The sequence below is a fragment of the Macrobrachium rosenbergii genome, chromosome 48 (genome assembly GCF_040412425.1).
Source record: "Macrobrachium rosenbergii isolate ZJJX-2024 chromosome 48, ASM4041242v1, whole genome shotgun sequence".
In the NCBI taxonomy this organism is placed as follows: domain Eukaryota; kingdom Metazoa; phylum Arthropoda; class Malacostraca; order Decapoda; family Palaemonidae; genus Macrobrachium; species Macrobrachium rosenbergii.
The window spans coordinates 13,683,002-13,700,830 of NC_089788.1; the positions used below are offsets into that span (position 1 = coordinate 13,683,002).

The 17,829-nt window shown below is 36.9% G+C and overlaps 3 protein-coding genes across 4 annotated transcripts in view; 2 read left to right on the plus strand and 1 right to left on the minus strand.

Moving 5' to 3' along the window:
* LOC136831276 (bestrophin-4-like) overlaps positions 1 to 7,590 on the minus strand; it is a 92,129-nt gene extending 84,539 nt beyond the window's left edge. The window contains exon 1 of the mRNA XM_067091379.1: positions 7,346 to 7,590. The gene's annotated coding sequence lies outside the window, so the exon portion shown is untranslated. The remainder of the gene's footprint in view (positions 1 to 7,345) is intronic.
* Positions 1 to 15,712, plus strand: part of LOC136831686 (uncharacterized) — a 61,566-nt gene extending 45,854 nt beyond the window's left edge. Inside the window, exons 7-11 of the mRNA XM_067092316.1 lie at positions 3,290 to 3,480; positions 3,581 to 3,623; positions 4,191 to 4,257; positions 15,356 to 15,578; positions 15,668 to 15,712. Of these exons, the coding sequence (XP_066948417.1) occupies positions 3,290 to 3,480; positions 3,581 to 3,623; positions 4,191 to 4,257; positions 15,356 to 15,578; positions 15,668 to 15,712 (569 nt within the window). The remainder of the gene's footprint in view (positions 1 to 3,289; positions 3,481 to 3,580; positions 3,624 to 4,190; positions 4,258 to 15,355; positions 15,579 to 15,667) is intronic.
* The window catches only part of stas (Transmembrane protein stas), a 157,752-nt gene that overhangs the window by 58,815 nt on the left and 81,108 nt on the right, over positions 1 to 17,829 (plus strand). The gene's annotated exons all lie outside the window — the stretch shown is intronic.

A 17,829-nucleotide genomic window follows, 5' to 3' on the forward strand; every position in this document is an offset into this window, starting at 1 on the left:
GAAAGCCCGCGGGGGCCATTGACTTGAAATTCAAGCTTCCAAAGAATATTGTGTTCATTACGAAGAAGTAAGAAGAAGTAGAGGGAAATACAGAAAGAAGAGATACCACTTATTAAATAAGAAAAATAAATTAACAAATAGATAAATAGATAAAAATGTATCAGATGTATCAGAGTGCAAGGGGTTATGAAAGCTTTATTCTCTCCGTTTGCAGATTCGGCTTTTGAGTCCCGCCTCGATATGGGTAAAGGAAAAAGTAATTGTTCGGGTCAGTGACCTCTGGCTTCGCCGTAGGTGTTATTTTGACCAGTGTTTCGTCGAGCTTAAACAGTCCGTCCATCTTTCAGGCGACCTCGTAACACCTGTCAGGTTATCTCTTCCCGCGTTATCCAATGCAAGTCACAGTCCTTAGATTACACATTTCGGCGAGTAGCTTTGGGATTCTCTTATTCGTCCGCTTTCCCCTGAATTACGAACAAGCTATCATTCTTAAGAGGCTTATTTGTCCTTGGTAGTTAGACCGACGCTTTCATTTTAGTTCTTGTTAAACCCCGCTTTTAGACCTAATATTGTAGAATTTCTATTTCTGTCTGTTTAACTGTGTGTACAGTTCTTATCTGCAGACGTTGATTCAGTCCTTATCTTCCTTGGCTTATACCTCACAAGCACGAAAGCACAGAAGCTTTGGATCAAGTTAGAGGCTGTCATTACATAGTGAACAAAGGAGCAGCATTACCAAAACTAAATGCAAATCAACTGACTTCAGTTGCTATTGTCGGAATGAAGTCGGCCTTGTGACAGCTCGGGATCCTCTTCCATTGGACAGCTTGAAACGACAGCAGTCATCAGCGACAGTAGTCGTTGCGACGCCAGTTTGCATCAGTCAATCAATGACTAATTTTTTACTTCCCCCTCGAAGCACGGCCTTGAAGTTTCAGCATGTCATTGTCATACGTGATTGCACTTCGATGTTTCAAGGTTTTGGGAAAGAAACACCAGCGTGAAACTTCAGCGTGAAACTCTTTTCAGAAACAGCTGTAATAATAAAAAATTTATTTGTTCCGACACGATACACAAACCGTCGGTCCTTTACATGAGGAATTACTTTCAGCGTAGGCTGGAAGAGAGTAATTCCTAATGTAAAGGACCTCAGGTTTGTACAGTTAGGAAAAATACAATTTACTCTCAGAAATTGTGATTTCATAACAATAATGTTTTATAACTAGAATTATAGTAATTCTAGTTATAAAACATTATTGTTATGAAATAAATTTTTGAATATTACAACTGTTGCGTGCAACTCTTTTCAGAAACAGATGTAATGTTCAAAAATTTAGTTCAAAACAATAATGTTTTATAACTAGAATTATAGTAATTCTAGTTATAGAACATTATTGTTATGAAATCAATTTTTGAATATTACAGCTGTTTCTGAAAAGTTTCGCGCTGAAGTTTCACGCTGGCGTCTCTTTCCCAAAACCTTGAAACATCGAGGGGCAATCACGTATGACAATGACATGCTGAAACTCCAAGGCCGTGCTTCGAGGGGGAAGTAGAAAATTACAGTCATTGATTGACTGATGCAAACTGGCGTCGCAACGACTACTGTCGCTGATGACTGCTGTCGTTTCAAGCTGTTCAATGGAAGAGGATCCCGGGCTGTCACAAGGCCGATTCATTCCGACAATAGCAACTGAAGTCAGTTGATTTGCATTTAGTTTTGGTAATGCTGCTCCTTTGTTCACTGTATGAAATGATTCGTAAGCATGGTTGGATATCGACGTTAAACCAGTCACGTATTCGTGAGGGTGGTGTCAAACGAAACACGATTATTCGTTATTCCAGTATTGCTCTCAGTACTGGTTACCCGGTAATAAGGTAAGCGGAAGGATGGTACAGTGCACCGGAAGACTTGGTAATGTAAGATTATGAAACCCAAAATTGATAAAGGTAAAATTGAAAAAATTGGTTATCCTCATTAACGATGTTTTATAAATACTGTATATACATATATGTGTGTGTGTGAGTATGCGTTTGTTTCCTCAAAGTCCAGTGGTTAGGACGCTTGCCTCACTTGCGAAAGGTCCCGTGTTTGATTTGTTCGATTCTAGAAAGATTCGGGACGCTTTTTGACGGTTTCCTGAACCCCCTCGTGCCTTTGTTGACCTAAGCGACGAACTTTGTACCAGGAAGTTTGGTTAGTCGACTGTGGAGGGTCGCTGCCGGGGTAGAGAACGGGATGTCTATCACTCTCTTTAAAGAGAAAAGACGTATGGTGTATTAACGACAAACCTCGAAATATCGCGTCTTGTTTTCGCAGATGGAAACTTGTGATCAATGCTGGTGCATTTTGATGGGATACAAGACCCTGCAAGTCTCGTTTGTTTCTGTAATGGAAGAGAGAGAGAGAGAGAGAGAGAGAGAGAGAGAGAGAGAGAGAGAGAGAGGAAAGATTCCTTGGAGCAACGAAAGAAATATGACCGTAATAATCGTGTTTCTAGTCGAATTTACCGTAAACAACTTATTCCGTTTGTGGGCGATTTAAATTTCGTGCAAAGGTCAACGATTTTTGGGAATCTAAATCACCATCAGTGCTGAATATATATGAGTTTATTAACGAAATTCTCAAGTTGGAGTTGAATTTTTTAATGTTATTAACGCTGAGACAAGTCAAGGCAACGTTTAAAACAGAATAAAGGCAGCGTCCCACGCTTACCTTTTCTGACACTTCTTATTAGCCATATACGCCAAACTTCGCTTATAGTAACCAATAAAGGAAGCAAAGCAGTAGTAGTAGACGGGATTTGCCTCTGAAACGGCTCACCTAAGGTCAGGCTGATCGCCCTCGGTTTAACACCGCCGCAGTAAACATGCCAAGACTTCAATTGTGCGCCGACATACAAAAATATTTGGTACCTGACGGAATCGTCAAAGATACCAGAAAGCGTGCCTGTGCAATATTACTTTGACTCGAATTGAACACCTCAGAGCAGAGGGTTTCGTGTCATTTGTAATCCTAGAGCAAAATATTCATTTGACGTTTATAATATTTACTGTACACAGCATTAGCAACTTAATATTTACTGTACACAGCATTAGCAACTAACATTCGGTCTACTGCTGCCTTAACGTAAGCTTCTGCCTACACAGCGCTTAGTGTTAGCGCAATTAACAGAGGCATATTTCTAATTACACCTCGGACGAGCGGTAATTTTCGTGTTGCAAGCCGTATACACCTTTTACAGAGGTCTTTAAACCTTGCCTTTCACAACGAATATCTTCGTGTTAGTTGTAGGCTGTGTCCGAAGCTGTGAGGGTGATTCAAGGTCAACACCCAGAGAAGAAAGAAACAAAGATACTACAAATATAACTTGCAACAACGTGAAAGTCCACGTGCATGACCCAGCTGTTTTAGTCGTGGTTTTAGGAGCTTACCTGCCCCACTGTGCCCGGAATGTATGGCACCTGTTCATGTGCCAGGTAAAGGCCGTTCGGTGTAGGGTGTATAGGGTATGTTACACTGGTCGTGATCCAAAACACATACTCAAATACCGTTCGATTTTTTTTTTTTTTTTTGCAGGTCAATGTTGAAAGCAGTGCTATCGAACGACAGCGCAAAGCAGGTACGGTATATGAAATATATATATATATATATATATATATATATATATATATATATATATATATATATATATATATATATATTTTTTTTTTTTTTTTTTTTATTTATAATTATATTTACATATGTGTGTGTGGATATATATATTTAATATAATTTGTATTTTAGCATTTACACATATGCATGACGTATACGATCAATATTTCATTTATATATTCTGTTCAAAATACTCGGTGAGGTGGTTGATTCACTTTACCGGTAATATGTTTCCCTGGGCTAGAAGTTAAGGTTAAGTTAGGTTAGGTTAAGCTGAGCTAAGTTGGGTTTGGGATTGGGTCAAGTTAGGTTAGTATGATAAACTGGCCCTACTGATGCAATGACCATCGAAATAGAATATTTACAAAATAAAAAAAAATTGTATTTTTACTAAACAAATCATATATCCTGAGTGTGTTCCTAAATTTTGAATCACGAATATTAATATATAGTTTCTCCATGACCTTGCTTCTACCGGTGTTATGAATTAAATTCTAGCTTTTTATTGCTACAATATTCATAAATGTACCTTCAGGTGCTGCTGGGGCCCAAGTTTTCCAAATTTGCACGAATGATTTTCAGAATAAATTAGCGTTGCATAAGTGAGTTCAGTTGGTGTTAAGCCATTAAATATAATAACCTCACATTTTTATATACAATGAATGAAAAGCACTAATAGTTTTTAGTCATGTGCAGGATTAGATCAATAAAAAGATCTTGACGGATTTATAGCAATGATCAAGCTGACGTCACATTATGCACTTGAGCTGACTTCTTTCGTCAAGACACTCGCCTGTAATTAATAAATCAGTGCACGTTATGTGTCATTAATTACCTCATGCGTTATCATTGTCATTCTGTGTGGGTAATCCGGTATCATTCCCAAACAACAATCATCCGAGGACTAACTGTTGCTGGTCCGTTGAGAGAGAGAGAGAGAGTGTGTGTGTGTGTGTGTAAGTAAGGTAATTACAAACTGTGAACCTGGTCACTAATCGTTGTTAAACAGGACGTGGGAAATTAATCACTGAATTTCGTAACGGAGGGAAAAATACTTGTCAGATGAAAGAGACGATCATTTTTGTGGCAAATGCGGACGTGTGAACAAAAATTAAAGCAAATGATTTCTCGGGAAAAGCACAATTTTTTTTAATTGTTTTCCTGTTCTTTTTCCCAAGAGTTGAAATTTACTTTTTTTTAAGTTCTCTGGCAGAAATTCATTTCACATCTTTCGCTCTTTGAGAATCTATTTGTCAAAAAATTAGACAAAAGACTCCTCTTCAATGAACTTGTTTTAAAATACTTTTTATGGTCCTGTTCTGTAACGAGAAATGATGCACTAATAGTGGGTGTATTTTGGTCCGCCTTCAGAAAAATATAGTCAAGAACTGTAGATCTTCTCAAGAATTGAAGAAATTTTCTGTTCGTTAATCTTTACGACGCTTTAAAAAGGAAAAAAAATTATTTTTCTTGGAAAAAAGACAATAAGGAGCCATTTTTCCTTTAAAAATTTTTCGTATATTAACTTTGTTCCTTTTCCGTCAAGGAAAGTCTTTTTCAAGAAATGAAATACCACACTTTAATACTAAATAGCATTAAATAACAAGTTTTGTACTGAAGAACGATGACAAATGTCAGAGGTTTTGTCCGACGATCTAAAAAAAAAATGTAACAAAAAAATCAACAATGAAACAATCACAAGCATCAGCAAAAAGCACAAGAAAATTAAGGCAAGACACGGAGCCGAAGCAAAGATTTGTCGATAATAGCAGTTTCTACCTGAGGTGCCCTTTTTCTGTTCTGTAGAAAAAAAAAGAGAGATCTTTATGCCTTTTAATTCATAAAACAGTTTTCCTTGAATGAAAGACTTTATCAAATTTTGAGGCTTCTTCCCCTCCATCAGAGAATAGTTTTTCATAAGAGCCAGCTGATTTTTTAGTATATATATATATATATATATATATATATATATATATATATATATATATATATATATATATATATATATTTTTTTTTTTTTTTTTTTTTTTTTTTTTTTGAAGAATGATCAATGTCATTCTCATTTCATAGGCAAAACAAGAATGTTTTTCTCTTTCAGAAAACAGCTTAAGAGGCGTCCTCACTACAGTTAAATATCTCATAACCACACGTCGGTAACTTATCGCACAGACATCACAACCAGGTAGACCAGAAGTTAATGGCTTATCGATAGTTATAACAAGCGTTTCATACGATTATCCAGTGACGGCAAAAGCTTCGTTCTCCACTGACTTTCTTTCAACCTATATGTGATGTGTAAGAGATTAGTTGCTGCCAAGTTTTTATGACATATTTTACTGTAGTGTGGAAACACCCTAAGATCTTGACAGTTGTGCTGTTTGTTAAACATATTCCAAAATCAAATTATAAGTTTAGAAAACTTTCATATATATTTATATATTATATACATATAAAGATAAAATCCACGAAGAAGAAAGGAAACACTGGAGTGCTGTGAGGCCTTTCGACTGTCTGTCGTCCTTTACTTAGCAGACAGTCAAAAGGCCTCTGCAGCACTCCAGTGTTTCCTTGCCTTCGTGGATTTTATATTTTTTTATATATATATTCATCACGTTCCATACTTCCGTGATTCAGTTATATATATATATATATATATATATATATATATATATATATATATATATATATATATATGTGTGTGTGTGTGTGTGTGTGTGTGTGTGTGTGTGTATGTGTGTGTGCGTGTAAACCTTTTTTGTCCAATGAAAACAATAATGTATGGAAAAGAAGATGCTGTTATCGGACTCTAAAATTTTATACGAGAGAAAGAGAGATTTTTATATTGCTTGCATTGCTATTATGTTGCTGACATAAGAGAGAGAGAGAGAGAGAGAGAGAGAGGGGGGTAGAGCACAGGTGTTTCCATTACAACGTGACCGAATTACTGATGAAGTCAAACCGACTCACTCTGAAATAACGCGGAATTCTAACATTCCCCGAAGTAGTTATCACAGACATTTTGTCAGAACTAAAGTAATAATTTCTCTGTTAATTATTTTATTTTTTATATGGAGATAGAGTGTGGCAAATTGTATCCTCTGTCAAAGAGAGGGGTAAAGCAAAGCAAAACAAAATATGAATATAACTAGCGTTGCTTAATCCATAACTTTGACATGTATTACAGTAACCTTGTGAATAACAGACAGTAACCATTTCTTGACTTCAAAGGTTGTAATTAAAATTTATTATGACTTAAATTAATATAGCAGTTATGAATAAATAGCTCTATAATATTCTAAACATTACTTGCTTGGACGGGCCTTTTTGTCTAATTAGAATGTTATCACTATCATGTAAACGCAAAAAACATACACAAGCGCTCGCACGCATACCCGCGGAAGTGCGCGCGCACACACTAGGTGGTTTTGCCGACAACAATTCAGATAGAACGAAAATGCAATTAGGTATTCAACATCAAAAGTGATCAACCGGTAGTAGTAATAATAATAATAATAATAATAATAATAATAATAATAATAATAATAATTGCACTGAACATTAATCAGCTTTTGGAAGTTGTCACCGGAGAGAACCTCAAGCAACTTTTTATTCCCTTGCTTGGGTTGCTTATCAAGCAGAGGACTTGCCATGCGACAGTTGAGAAAAAAATGCAAAAGTTCATGAACTTACATTAATACAGGAGTAAAAGGTGTCCCGCCTTCAGCATCTGATATCCTTAAATATCGGTCAAACGCATCACTTGTATTTACCACCAAAGTGGTTCCACTAAAGGAAGGGAAACGCGGAGAGTGAGAGAGGACACCTTAACACCTGCACTTCACCGCAATGACTGAACAAGTGAACTTGGTCGACCAGTGGCGTTAGCCGCTAGGTGGATGGCGTCACTGGGCGGCAGGCGTGCCTTTGCAAGACTCGGAGCCTGATACCAGATATACAACTCCGCTTAAATATGCTGTAATCATACAAGGCGCGTCATACGTACCCGTGCTGTTTTGTTTTTATCATCATCCGCTCGTTCTTCTTCTTTGAAACTGGTGGCTAGCGTATGTTTCCACGCTTAGTCCAAGTCATGGCTCTTTTGTTTTTCGTTCTTGCTTTCCCTCTTTCTCATTATTATTTACCTGGATTTCCTGTGGGTCAAGTCGTACCCTAAAATGTCCCTTAGTTCTCTCTCTCTCTCTCTCTCTCTCTCTCTCTCTCTCTCTCTCTCTCTCTTGCTGTAATTTTGGTATTTGTTTTCATGTCCCCTCCTCAATACTGCAAACTGAGCATTTCACGAAAAACCTAACACTACTGATATTGAAATCCTTTTTGCTGATAACGGTGGGTGTATGAAGGAAATTCCCTATGATTTCCTAATCTGTCGGTTACTTACATTGATTACACCTTAGATACTAATGAAAGAGTAAGTGCTAGATAGAGGTAAACGGAGTTGTGTAGATGGTAGGGCGGGTTGTGAGAGAGAGGATTCTTCGATACACTGCTGATGAACCAACTATGGCGTTACACGAAGCGACTAATGCTGAGTAAGTTTTCTGCACAGGAGGTGAGTCCTCGACTCAGCAGTTAAAGAATGAACGTTGCAGTGATCTTGTCTCGTTTTCCATGAAACCACCCCAAAAGAAAAACGGCTTCGTTATGAAATAATAGTAATATTATAATTACTTCCTAGCCTCGAAATGTCCCATCATCTAGAGTTCTCGTGGTCACAATTGACCGCCAAAATAGCGCGGTATACCGACCCACACGATCATTTTCCTCCATTTCCGGCGAAATATATGGCTCATGCTTGCGTCACGTATACTCGTAAGATACCGTGTGCTCTGATCTATAAGCTTTCTCCCCTGCGGTCACAGGGAGCGGCTAACCATATGTACTTTCAAGATTTTTTTTTCAGGGGATTGTAATATGTTATTGCCTTTGCGGTATATGTAAGGTAATTATTTTCAAATAATAGTTCCTCGTTGGGAAAATGGGTTCCGTTCTCAGCTAGCACTCTGCTGGCCGCGAGTTCGAATCTCCGAGCGGCCAATGAATAATAAGAGGAATTTATTTCTGGTGATAGAAATTCATTTCTCGCTATAATATGGTTCGGATTCCACAATAAGCTGTAGATCCCGTTTCTAGGTAACCAGTTGGTTCTTAGCCACGTAAAATAAATCTAATCCTTCGGGCCAGCCCTAGGAGAGCTGTTGATCAGCTCAGTGGTCCGGTTAAACTAAGGTATACTTACTTCAAATTATTACTCGGAAGCGTTGATGACAGGTCGAAGATCAGATGGAATGATCAGCTTATCATAACGAAAAGTCATAAATGAATGCTTATCCCAGGTGGGAGTTCTGTCAGAAAGCGCAAAAGCAGAGAAGAGTGGAGGGAGAGAGCTCATCTCGCGTGTTACTCCGTAAAATAGGGAAAATCTTACGTCAAACGGTCTTTGTTGATAGTGATGTTACTAACCATATATATGTAATGTGTTTTTGTGGAGTTATGTGGCTATTATTATTATTATTATTATTATTATTATTATTATTATTATTATTATTCTCCTAATTTCGACACAAAATTGTGGCCAGGGAAAGATTCAGGGTGAATCCTCGACAAACGTAAATAAATAAATAAACACCATTCCATCTTATATTAAGTGTTCCCATGTTTTATTAGATGTCAATTTGAGTTTTATTTGCCATGAGACATGAGATTTGCATCTTTACAAAAGAAGGTTTACGCTTATAAAAAAAATTGTAAGTTAGGAATAAGAATTTTGCCAAAAAAAAAAGGGGGCGAAACTTGAGTGGATTTTTTCGCACGACTAGATATAAGGAAATTAATTCTGATGGTGGACTCCTCATCTTAACTAATATCTGCCTACTTACCGGTACTGATGCCAGGTTACCTACATCAAACCAAAACTAAAACAAGTGTTTCCATGTAACATATAATACCTCGAGAAGACTTGGATACGCGTCCTTTGGAAGAAGCTCCACAATCTACTGAGAAATTGAGAATAAGCAAGATGTCAAGTCTTAGGACTTGGAATGGGCTTGGTCATGGCACAGAAAAGAAAAAGATCTATATACAGTAGATGTACTTGATTATAAAAAGCCAGAGTGAAAGGCCTTGGTGTCCAGGATATGGAAAGACAAATAGGGTTGTGTTTGGGGTAGTTGGGAAATGTAGGGGAAGGGATGAAGTTGATCTACTTGTAACCGTAAGATATGGGAACATGAAAAACTGTCAGTCAAAGGATTGTGTGTATAAAATTTAAAATGTCGGGAGAAAACGTCAAGATAGTGGGTGTCTATGACCCAGTAATATAAAGCAGAGTCTGAATCTGTGCTTGTCTGATTTGTAGAAAGAGAGAGGGTGGTTGTCCTTGGTGATCTGAACGCAATAGTAGGTGATCGAAAGAGACGGGACAGTATAGATTTTTGGAATGCTTGGAGTGAATGAGAATGGAGACTTATGTGGAAATGTTTTTGAAGTGTCTTGAAGGCTGTCCAGAATATGTGGAAAAGTAAATGGTCCAAAGCAGATGAATGAGTGATGACTGTTGATAGAAGTAATGATGAGGGGGGGAAGGGGAGTGGTTAGAATTATATTTGATTATAATCCGACTGAAATAAAAGTAAAAATTTAAGTCAGGTAATTAAGAGAAAGGGTTCAGAATGGAACAGTTTGTTAATATAATAGTAAAATTAGTGCACAGGAAGTAGACAGATGAAAGTAAGTCAAGGACAATAATAACAGAGTGGAAGAATTTTGTGAAGTGTTAAGGATAGTGTTAACAAACAGCAAGGGATTCTTCGGATATGGTGCAGATATTGAAATGAGAGTTTTCATGCATGCAAAATGGAAGTTGCCTGACGTAAAGCCTTAGGACAGAAGAGATTATATAGAAGTTTACGAGAGGATAAGCTAAGCAGTGAAGGGCAAATTGGAAAAGAAAATTAGGGGAGAATCCTAGAAAACAAATGAAAAGTTGCTGTCTGCTGAGAACAGAAACTTGTGACATTTTGAGGGATTGCCAGATAGACGATAGAAGAGAGGCAAGAAAGAAAAGAGTTCCTGTAAAATTTGGAAATTATTTTGAAAGTAATTGTCGAAGATGAGGAGAGGAGTTGCAAGAATAAAGAACGAAGTTGCAGGGCCTGATGTGCTTACAAGTGAGATGCTGTGGTTTTGAGACTAACTTGAGTGACTGTCGAGGGTACGCGAAGTATGCTTGTCTGAGGGAACCGTTGCAAAGAAATTGGTGAGGTTAATAAGTTTTTACTTTGTATAATGGGAAAGGAAACATGTAACTGAGAACTCTGGGGGACATAAGATAACTTTGCATACCTGGTAAAGTGAATGGAATAGAGTAGCAGAAGATGGAAGAGGTGTTGGAATAGAAGTGCCTCAAAGGTAGAGGTGAAGGATACAGAGTGTGTGTGTGTGTGTGTGCGAGTGTGTGCCAGTTTCGAAGAAATGCTGCTGAACCCATTGTGCATGTATATGAAGTGTCTGATATTGTGGAAGCTCTTTGCACAAGAGTTAAAGGATATAGTGACTTGTTTTGTTTCATTGGTAGTGTTATCCTTGTAGAGGGAAACTAGTGTTGTGAATATATATATATATATATATATATATATATATATATATATATATATATATATATATATATATATATATATGTGTGTGTGTGTGTGTGTGTATTTATATTATATATATATATATATATATATATATATATATATATATATATATATATATATATATATATATATATATATTTTAGTAGATGAAACCTATCCATATGGAACAAGCCCACGGGGCCACTGAATTGAAATTCAAGCTTCCAAAGAATATGTTGGTTTCAACCCACCACCACAGACCCCACACCGCGGCAGTAACTGATCACGATGCAGAGCCAGTGATTTTTCATCTCCCAGGGGAGCCGCGAACTCATGACATCTGAGTGGCATACCAAGAAACTAAACACTATACCAGCGACCAGTATGTCTATATTATGCACACACAAACGCGCACACACATACACACTTATATATATATATATATATATATATATATATATATATATATATATATATATATATATATATATATATATATGTATATATATTATGTGCATACATAATTCCACAGTACCAGTTTCCCTCGACAGAGATGGTTCTAACAATAAAGCAATACAACAGTCATTACTCCGTTAATCCTTTAACAAGCGGATCAAGGTTGATTCTCTTGTGTAGAAAGCTTCCACAGCATCAGACACTTCGTATACATACACAGTGGGCTCAATAGCATTTCTTCGAAACATAAATACACACAACCACACATACATACACGAGAACACACGCAACATGTACACACACAGAGCATCCTTCACCTCTACCTTGAAGGCCTCTCTATTCCATCACCACTTTCATCTTCAGCTATATATTGTATTCTCATCAATAATAATTTCAGACTCGGGAAGACTTCATGACATTAAGAAGATTAACAACTTCTTAGGATTACTATCTATTTACCGGTACCGTATGTCCCACAATTTTTAGTTTTCTGTAAAGAAAAAATTTTGAGATGGCTGTGCCTGTCCGTCCGCACTTTTTCTGTCCTCCCTCAGATCTTAAAAACTATCGAGGCTAGAGGGTTGCAAATTGGTATGTTGATCATCCACCTTCCAATCATCAAACGTACCAAATTGCAGCCCTCTAGTCTCAATAGTTTTTATTATATTTAAGGTTAAAGTTAGCCATGAACGTGCGTTTGGCCATGCTATAGGACATGCCACCACCAGGCCGTGGCTGAAAGTTTCATGAGCTGCGGCTTATACAGCATTAAACTCTGTACAGAAAATTCGATGCGCCGAAGAAACTTCGGCGCTTTTTTTACTTGTTCTTTGAGTGTGCACATACTGATTGTAGTCATTTTAGTTTAATATTTTCCCAGATAGCTGGTATCCATATTCAGACTTGTTCCAAGTATACCTTAGTTTAACCAGACCACTGAGCTGATTAACAGCTCTCCTAGGGCTGGCCCGAAGGATTAGATTTATTTTACGTGGCTAAGAACCAATTGGTTACCTATCAACGGGACCTGCAGCTTATTGTGGAATCCGCACATTATACCGAGAAATGAATTTCTGTCACAAGAAATAAATTCCTCTAATTCTTCATTGGCCGGTCGGAGATTCGAACGCGGGGCTAACAGAGTGCTAGCTGAGAACGGTACCCACCCACCCAATGAGACGTATCCCAAGATGCCGTCTAACCAGGTTCTCGGATTTGGAAGCTCATACAAAACGTCTGATGCCAGTGAAATTGCCGTCTGTTGGACTTCCTGGAATTTCCTAGTGGGAAATCCAGCGCGAAATACGGCATTAGTGGCCTTTGTTCCTCAGCTCTCTCACAGTATCATGCAAACCGAGACCTTTCCTAGCAGTTTTCACTCTTGCTAAAGGGAATATTGTCTGCGAAAGTAAACCCCAGAATCCCTGACTACTGGCAGTAAATTGAAAGTATGAATAAATTAAGCAATTTCTGTAGAAGTTAATGGATTTATTTGCAGAGACTATCCTTTTGTTTAGGCTTTGAATGAGTCTACACTTCTTTTTCTCTTCAGGTGAGCTCCTCAGGAATAAAGAAATATTATGTGTGATGGACTGTAACCTATATTAAAGAGTGAAGCCTTGAAAAAACTGCTTTTTCGTACCAGTCCCGAACAGAAAGTAGTTCTTTGATTAAAATTTGTGATTCACAAATTATGCCTCTTGTGAAATACTCCGTAACAAGACCTACAATTTAATCTACAACCCTAAAATTAACTCATTCTATTTCTTATCCCGGATAACTGTTCAATGTTATCTCGCGGTTGTCTTGTAAAGTACTAATGAAGTAATTACTTATAATTACTCTTCACGTTTCACAACTAAATAATTTCTTTTCATCTGACGTACTCGAAAATAATTACTAATATCTTTTAAACGTCGAGATAATGTACTGTTATATTTTTATATTCATGATAAAATAGGTTTGCTTAACATAATATACAAAAATACTTGGCTCTGTTTCAAAAATGGGTTCACGTTTATCCAGTCCTTTGGTTGTATAGTAGATATAATTTGTTTTACAGAACAGAACATATATATATATATATATATATATATATATATATATATATATATATATATATATATATATATAAACACACACAAATATATATATATATATATATATATATATATATATATATATATATATATATATATATATTTATTTACTAATAGGACCTCATTAAAACTGGAGGGTATCTTGAATAAATATCTCCGCTAGATACCATCCAGTTTTAATGAGGTCCTGTTAGTAATTGCACAGAACATTTGTGTAAGTGATAAAGTTTTATATATATATATATATATATATATATATATATATATATATATATATATATATATATATATATATATATACTGTATATATGATATAGGAGCCGGGGCTCCTATGGAAACCTGAACAGTTAAAGAGACCTAGACCTACATAGATGAGCACTAACAGAAGGGAGGCTGGAGACGAGTGGAGATGTGTGGAAGATAAAACGCAGGAAGTACATGAGTGGAGGAATTTCCTGGAGGTCTTTTGCGGCAGACGGCGTTGATGGCTATGATGATAAAAACGGTTCGAAGCGAGGGACGATCCGAGTCGCTGTGTCAAACAATGCGTTGAAATTCCGTAGAGTTTATTATATGTCGTTTCCATTTTCTCTTTCAAACTATTTTTATCATTCGGATTTTCTTCGCGTTGTGTTTTGCTCCCTCCCTTTTCATAATAATCATGTAAGAAATTCTGATGTCGGTTTACGTTATCTTTTGATATAATTGTATTCTCTCATTTTTCCTAGTATGATTTATCATCGTAAGTCCGTTACCAAAAATTCCGAACACATTCGCCGCAATAAATTCACTATTTCCATGTCTCGTGAAATCTTTTAAAACGTGTTGTTATCTGAAAACATGATATCCCCTAGGGAGGTTTCTTGATTCAGAAAATACAGAGGAAGGAAGAGAATTCCACGATTTGGAAGTGAATGTTATGAAGAATTTATTTCAAAAGGGCTGACCCTCGTGTTTGTGACGTCCACGAAGTAATTTGTAGGTCTGTGAGTCTATTTGGATACATCCGAGATGGACAGATAGCTCAGAAGTGTTCCATCGATAAACCCAGAGAGAAGGATTCTCAGCTGTAGATTTAAAGAAAGAAAAATATTTACTTATCACCTCTTCCCATAACTTCTCTCTCTCTCTCTCTCTCTCTCTGTGTAGGCCGATGGTTCTTATCCAGGGGTGCTCGGGTGCGAAGCCGGTTCCTAAGGGGTGCGAGGAGGCCTACGAATAATTAAAGCAAAATATATTTTTATATACGCATATTATTTTTTCTGCAAAAAATAAAATAAAATAAAATAAATAATAATGATAAAAAATAATAATAATAATAATAATAATAATGATAATACAGTACAAGCAAGATAGTGTAATTTCATTTTTATTATTAAGTACTCTGGATTTTTGGCATGCAAAAAAAAAAATTGTAGGCTTTGTGAATGAAATAAAAAAAATGTGATTTTGTTATTAATACACATCATATCAAATTTAGCTTTTAGATTTTATTTTTTTTTTTATTTCAGCAATTCAGGGGTACGAGAACTGACTGCTGATTTGAAAAAGGCTAAGAACCACTGCTGTGGGCTGATTTCCCTTCGGAGCATTCTTGGGCTTACATGTTATTCTGTTGACTGTCCAAAAAGGTTTTCACCTGAAGATATAAAGAAAGAAATAAAGAAAGAAAGGGTCAGTATTCCAATAGAAACTGGCCGAGATAAGATTCTGTCACAAAAACTCAAAGGATTGGTAAGGAAGTGAAGATGAGTTTAGCGCTCACTACATGACCATTAGACTTCTACGTTTCACTATTTTATTTCGATTCTTTTATTTTTCAGATCTCTGTGACTGATAAGATAGGAACTAGAGATATGGCTGTATGAAGATGATAACGCTCTTGTGACATACTTAGATAACGTGATAGCAAGCACAAAACGGATAAATAGCCCGATTACGTACATCTGTTTACAGTTTTCCACAAATCATGCAAGATACGGCCAGCATTTTTTTTTTTATACATAGCAAGAGGCGTTAGATCACTTTAGTTTTAGCTTATGACAATGAATAAATGAATAAGAATGAATAGATGAACCTGCCTTTTAACCGAATGCAGGATATAAATTTAGATCGAAATGTGAAGAAACAGATATGGGAGGAGCGGAAACTACGTATAATTTTGCCATCCCCCGTGGCTTCATTCTGTGAAGGCACGGTCTGGATCGCTTTGAAAGTCGTGCTCTTATCAAGGTTATTTCAAACATGAAACCTTTGTTGTTGGTTTCGTCTATCAGGTTTACTTCTTTTTTTGAACGGGCCCTAAAAAATATTAAGTCAACCCTTTGGTATTATACGTTATTTCAAAGAACCGGTCATATATCCTGCATTTGAGCGCGAGCTCACACAGGCACACACACTCATATATACTTTGTGTTTGTGTATATATATACTGTATGTTTGTATATATATATATATATATATATATATATATATATATATATATATATATATATATGTGTGTGTGTGTGTGTGTGTGTGTGTGTGTGTGTATGCCTGAACATCTTAGCGAGTGTTATTTTTTATATTGTTCAAAATACTGGTTTTTAAAAACCGTTAATATAATTCTTCGATTGGCTAAACTACCGTAATTTGGTATATGGTATTTCACGTCGATATTTTATCATTAATCTTCCTCAGTAAATTTAAATGAATATTTCCCTGAAATATCAGAGATGTCTGCTGATTTTTGTTAAGTTTAGTGCAAACCAAGGCAGCATGGCTCCCTAGATGAAGATCTGATACCGAGAGAAAAGATTTTTAAAGGAATTTCATCCCTAAATATACCACTGAAGATTAATCAGATTCAGTAAACAGATCAGGGAAAAACAGAGGATTTCATATGGAGCTAGCAACTTCACCCCAAAATACTAGTTGAGAAATGGGACCATGACACCCGGAAACTCTGATGTGAATGGTGACCTAATCTCATCAGACCGACTGACCCTAAGGTTCGCGACGTCTGTTGTCTTGCTAAGATGACAAGGAGCTTCGCTATATTTCTTTATGTTCACCTTTACGAGATGAGCGAATGTGCGATATTTAGCTTTGGTTGAGGTTGTCGCCCCTACCAGCTTCAGGGGTTATCTCCTCATCATTTGGGATTATCACCTCTCACGATAACCCCACAGTCATTTATTTAATGTCCCTTTGTCTCGCTCTTCGCGTTCGTTTCACAAACCTCAATCACCTCCATCATTTTCGAACGTCATTCCCACAGACGATAATCGGGAGACACGCAATATCACAGGGATTAATCTAAAAAAATATTTTAATCACACCGTCTCTTATTACGCTCTTGCCGAAAAGGCAAATTGCCAGTTTCATTGCAGTTGCTAGTGCAAAGAGGGAGAGAGAGATTAGGAATATAATTACCGAGAATGTTTTCTCACTCTATCTGGAAGAAGTTGTTAGAAGTAGACCCTTTAAAACTCTTGCTCCCATACATTTTTTTCAGAGATATTTTTTTTTACACTCTAATAAATGTAATAAAATGCCTGCGGATGTGTGTCCGTGTGTACGTATGTATATGTATGTTAGGGAGAGAATGGGAGTGCCTCAGTAGTTAGAAAATATATGAAATGATTGTTAGGCCAACTCTCCTTCATGGAAGTGAAGTGTGGATGCTAAAGAAGGGAATAAGGAAAAAGAAGCTGTTCAGTTGAACTTCATGCGTCTTACATATGGAATAGAATGGGCTGAAAGGATTAGAGATTCCGAGATTGCTTTGACATACAGAGAACGGAGAACAAATGGCTGGTGGAGAGTGAGACCTCTACACCCTCTGTACCGGCCATGCGTACGCCCCTATCAACTCCTCCGGCACCAATCACGCGTAAACAAGGCGTGCCTCTCATCCAGGGCGCGCAGTATCTCGACCAAAGATCAAGAGTTACCCTCAGGAGATATTGTTATCGAACCTTCGACATAAAGATAGGCGTTTGCG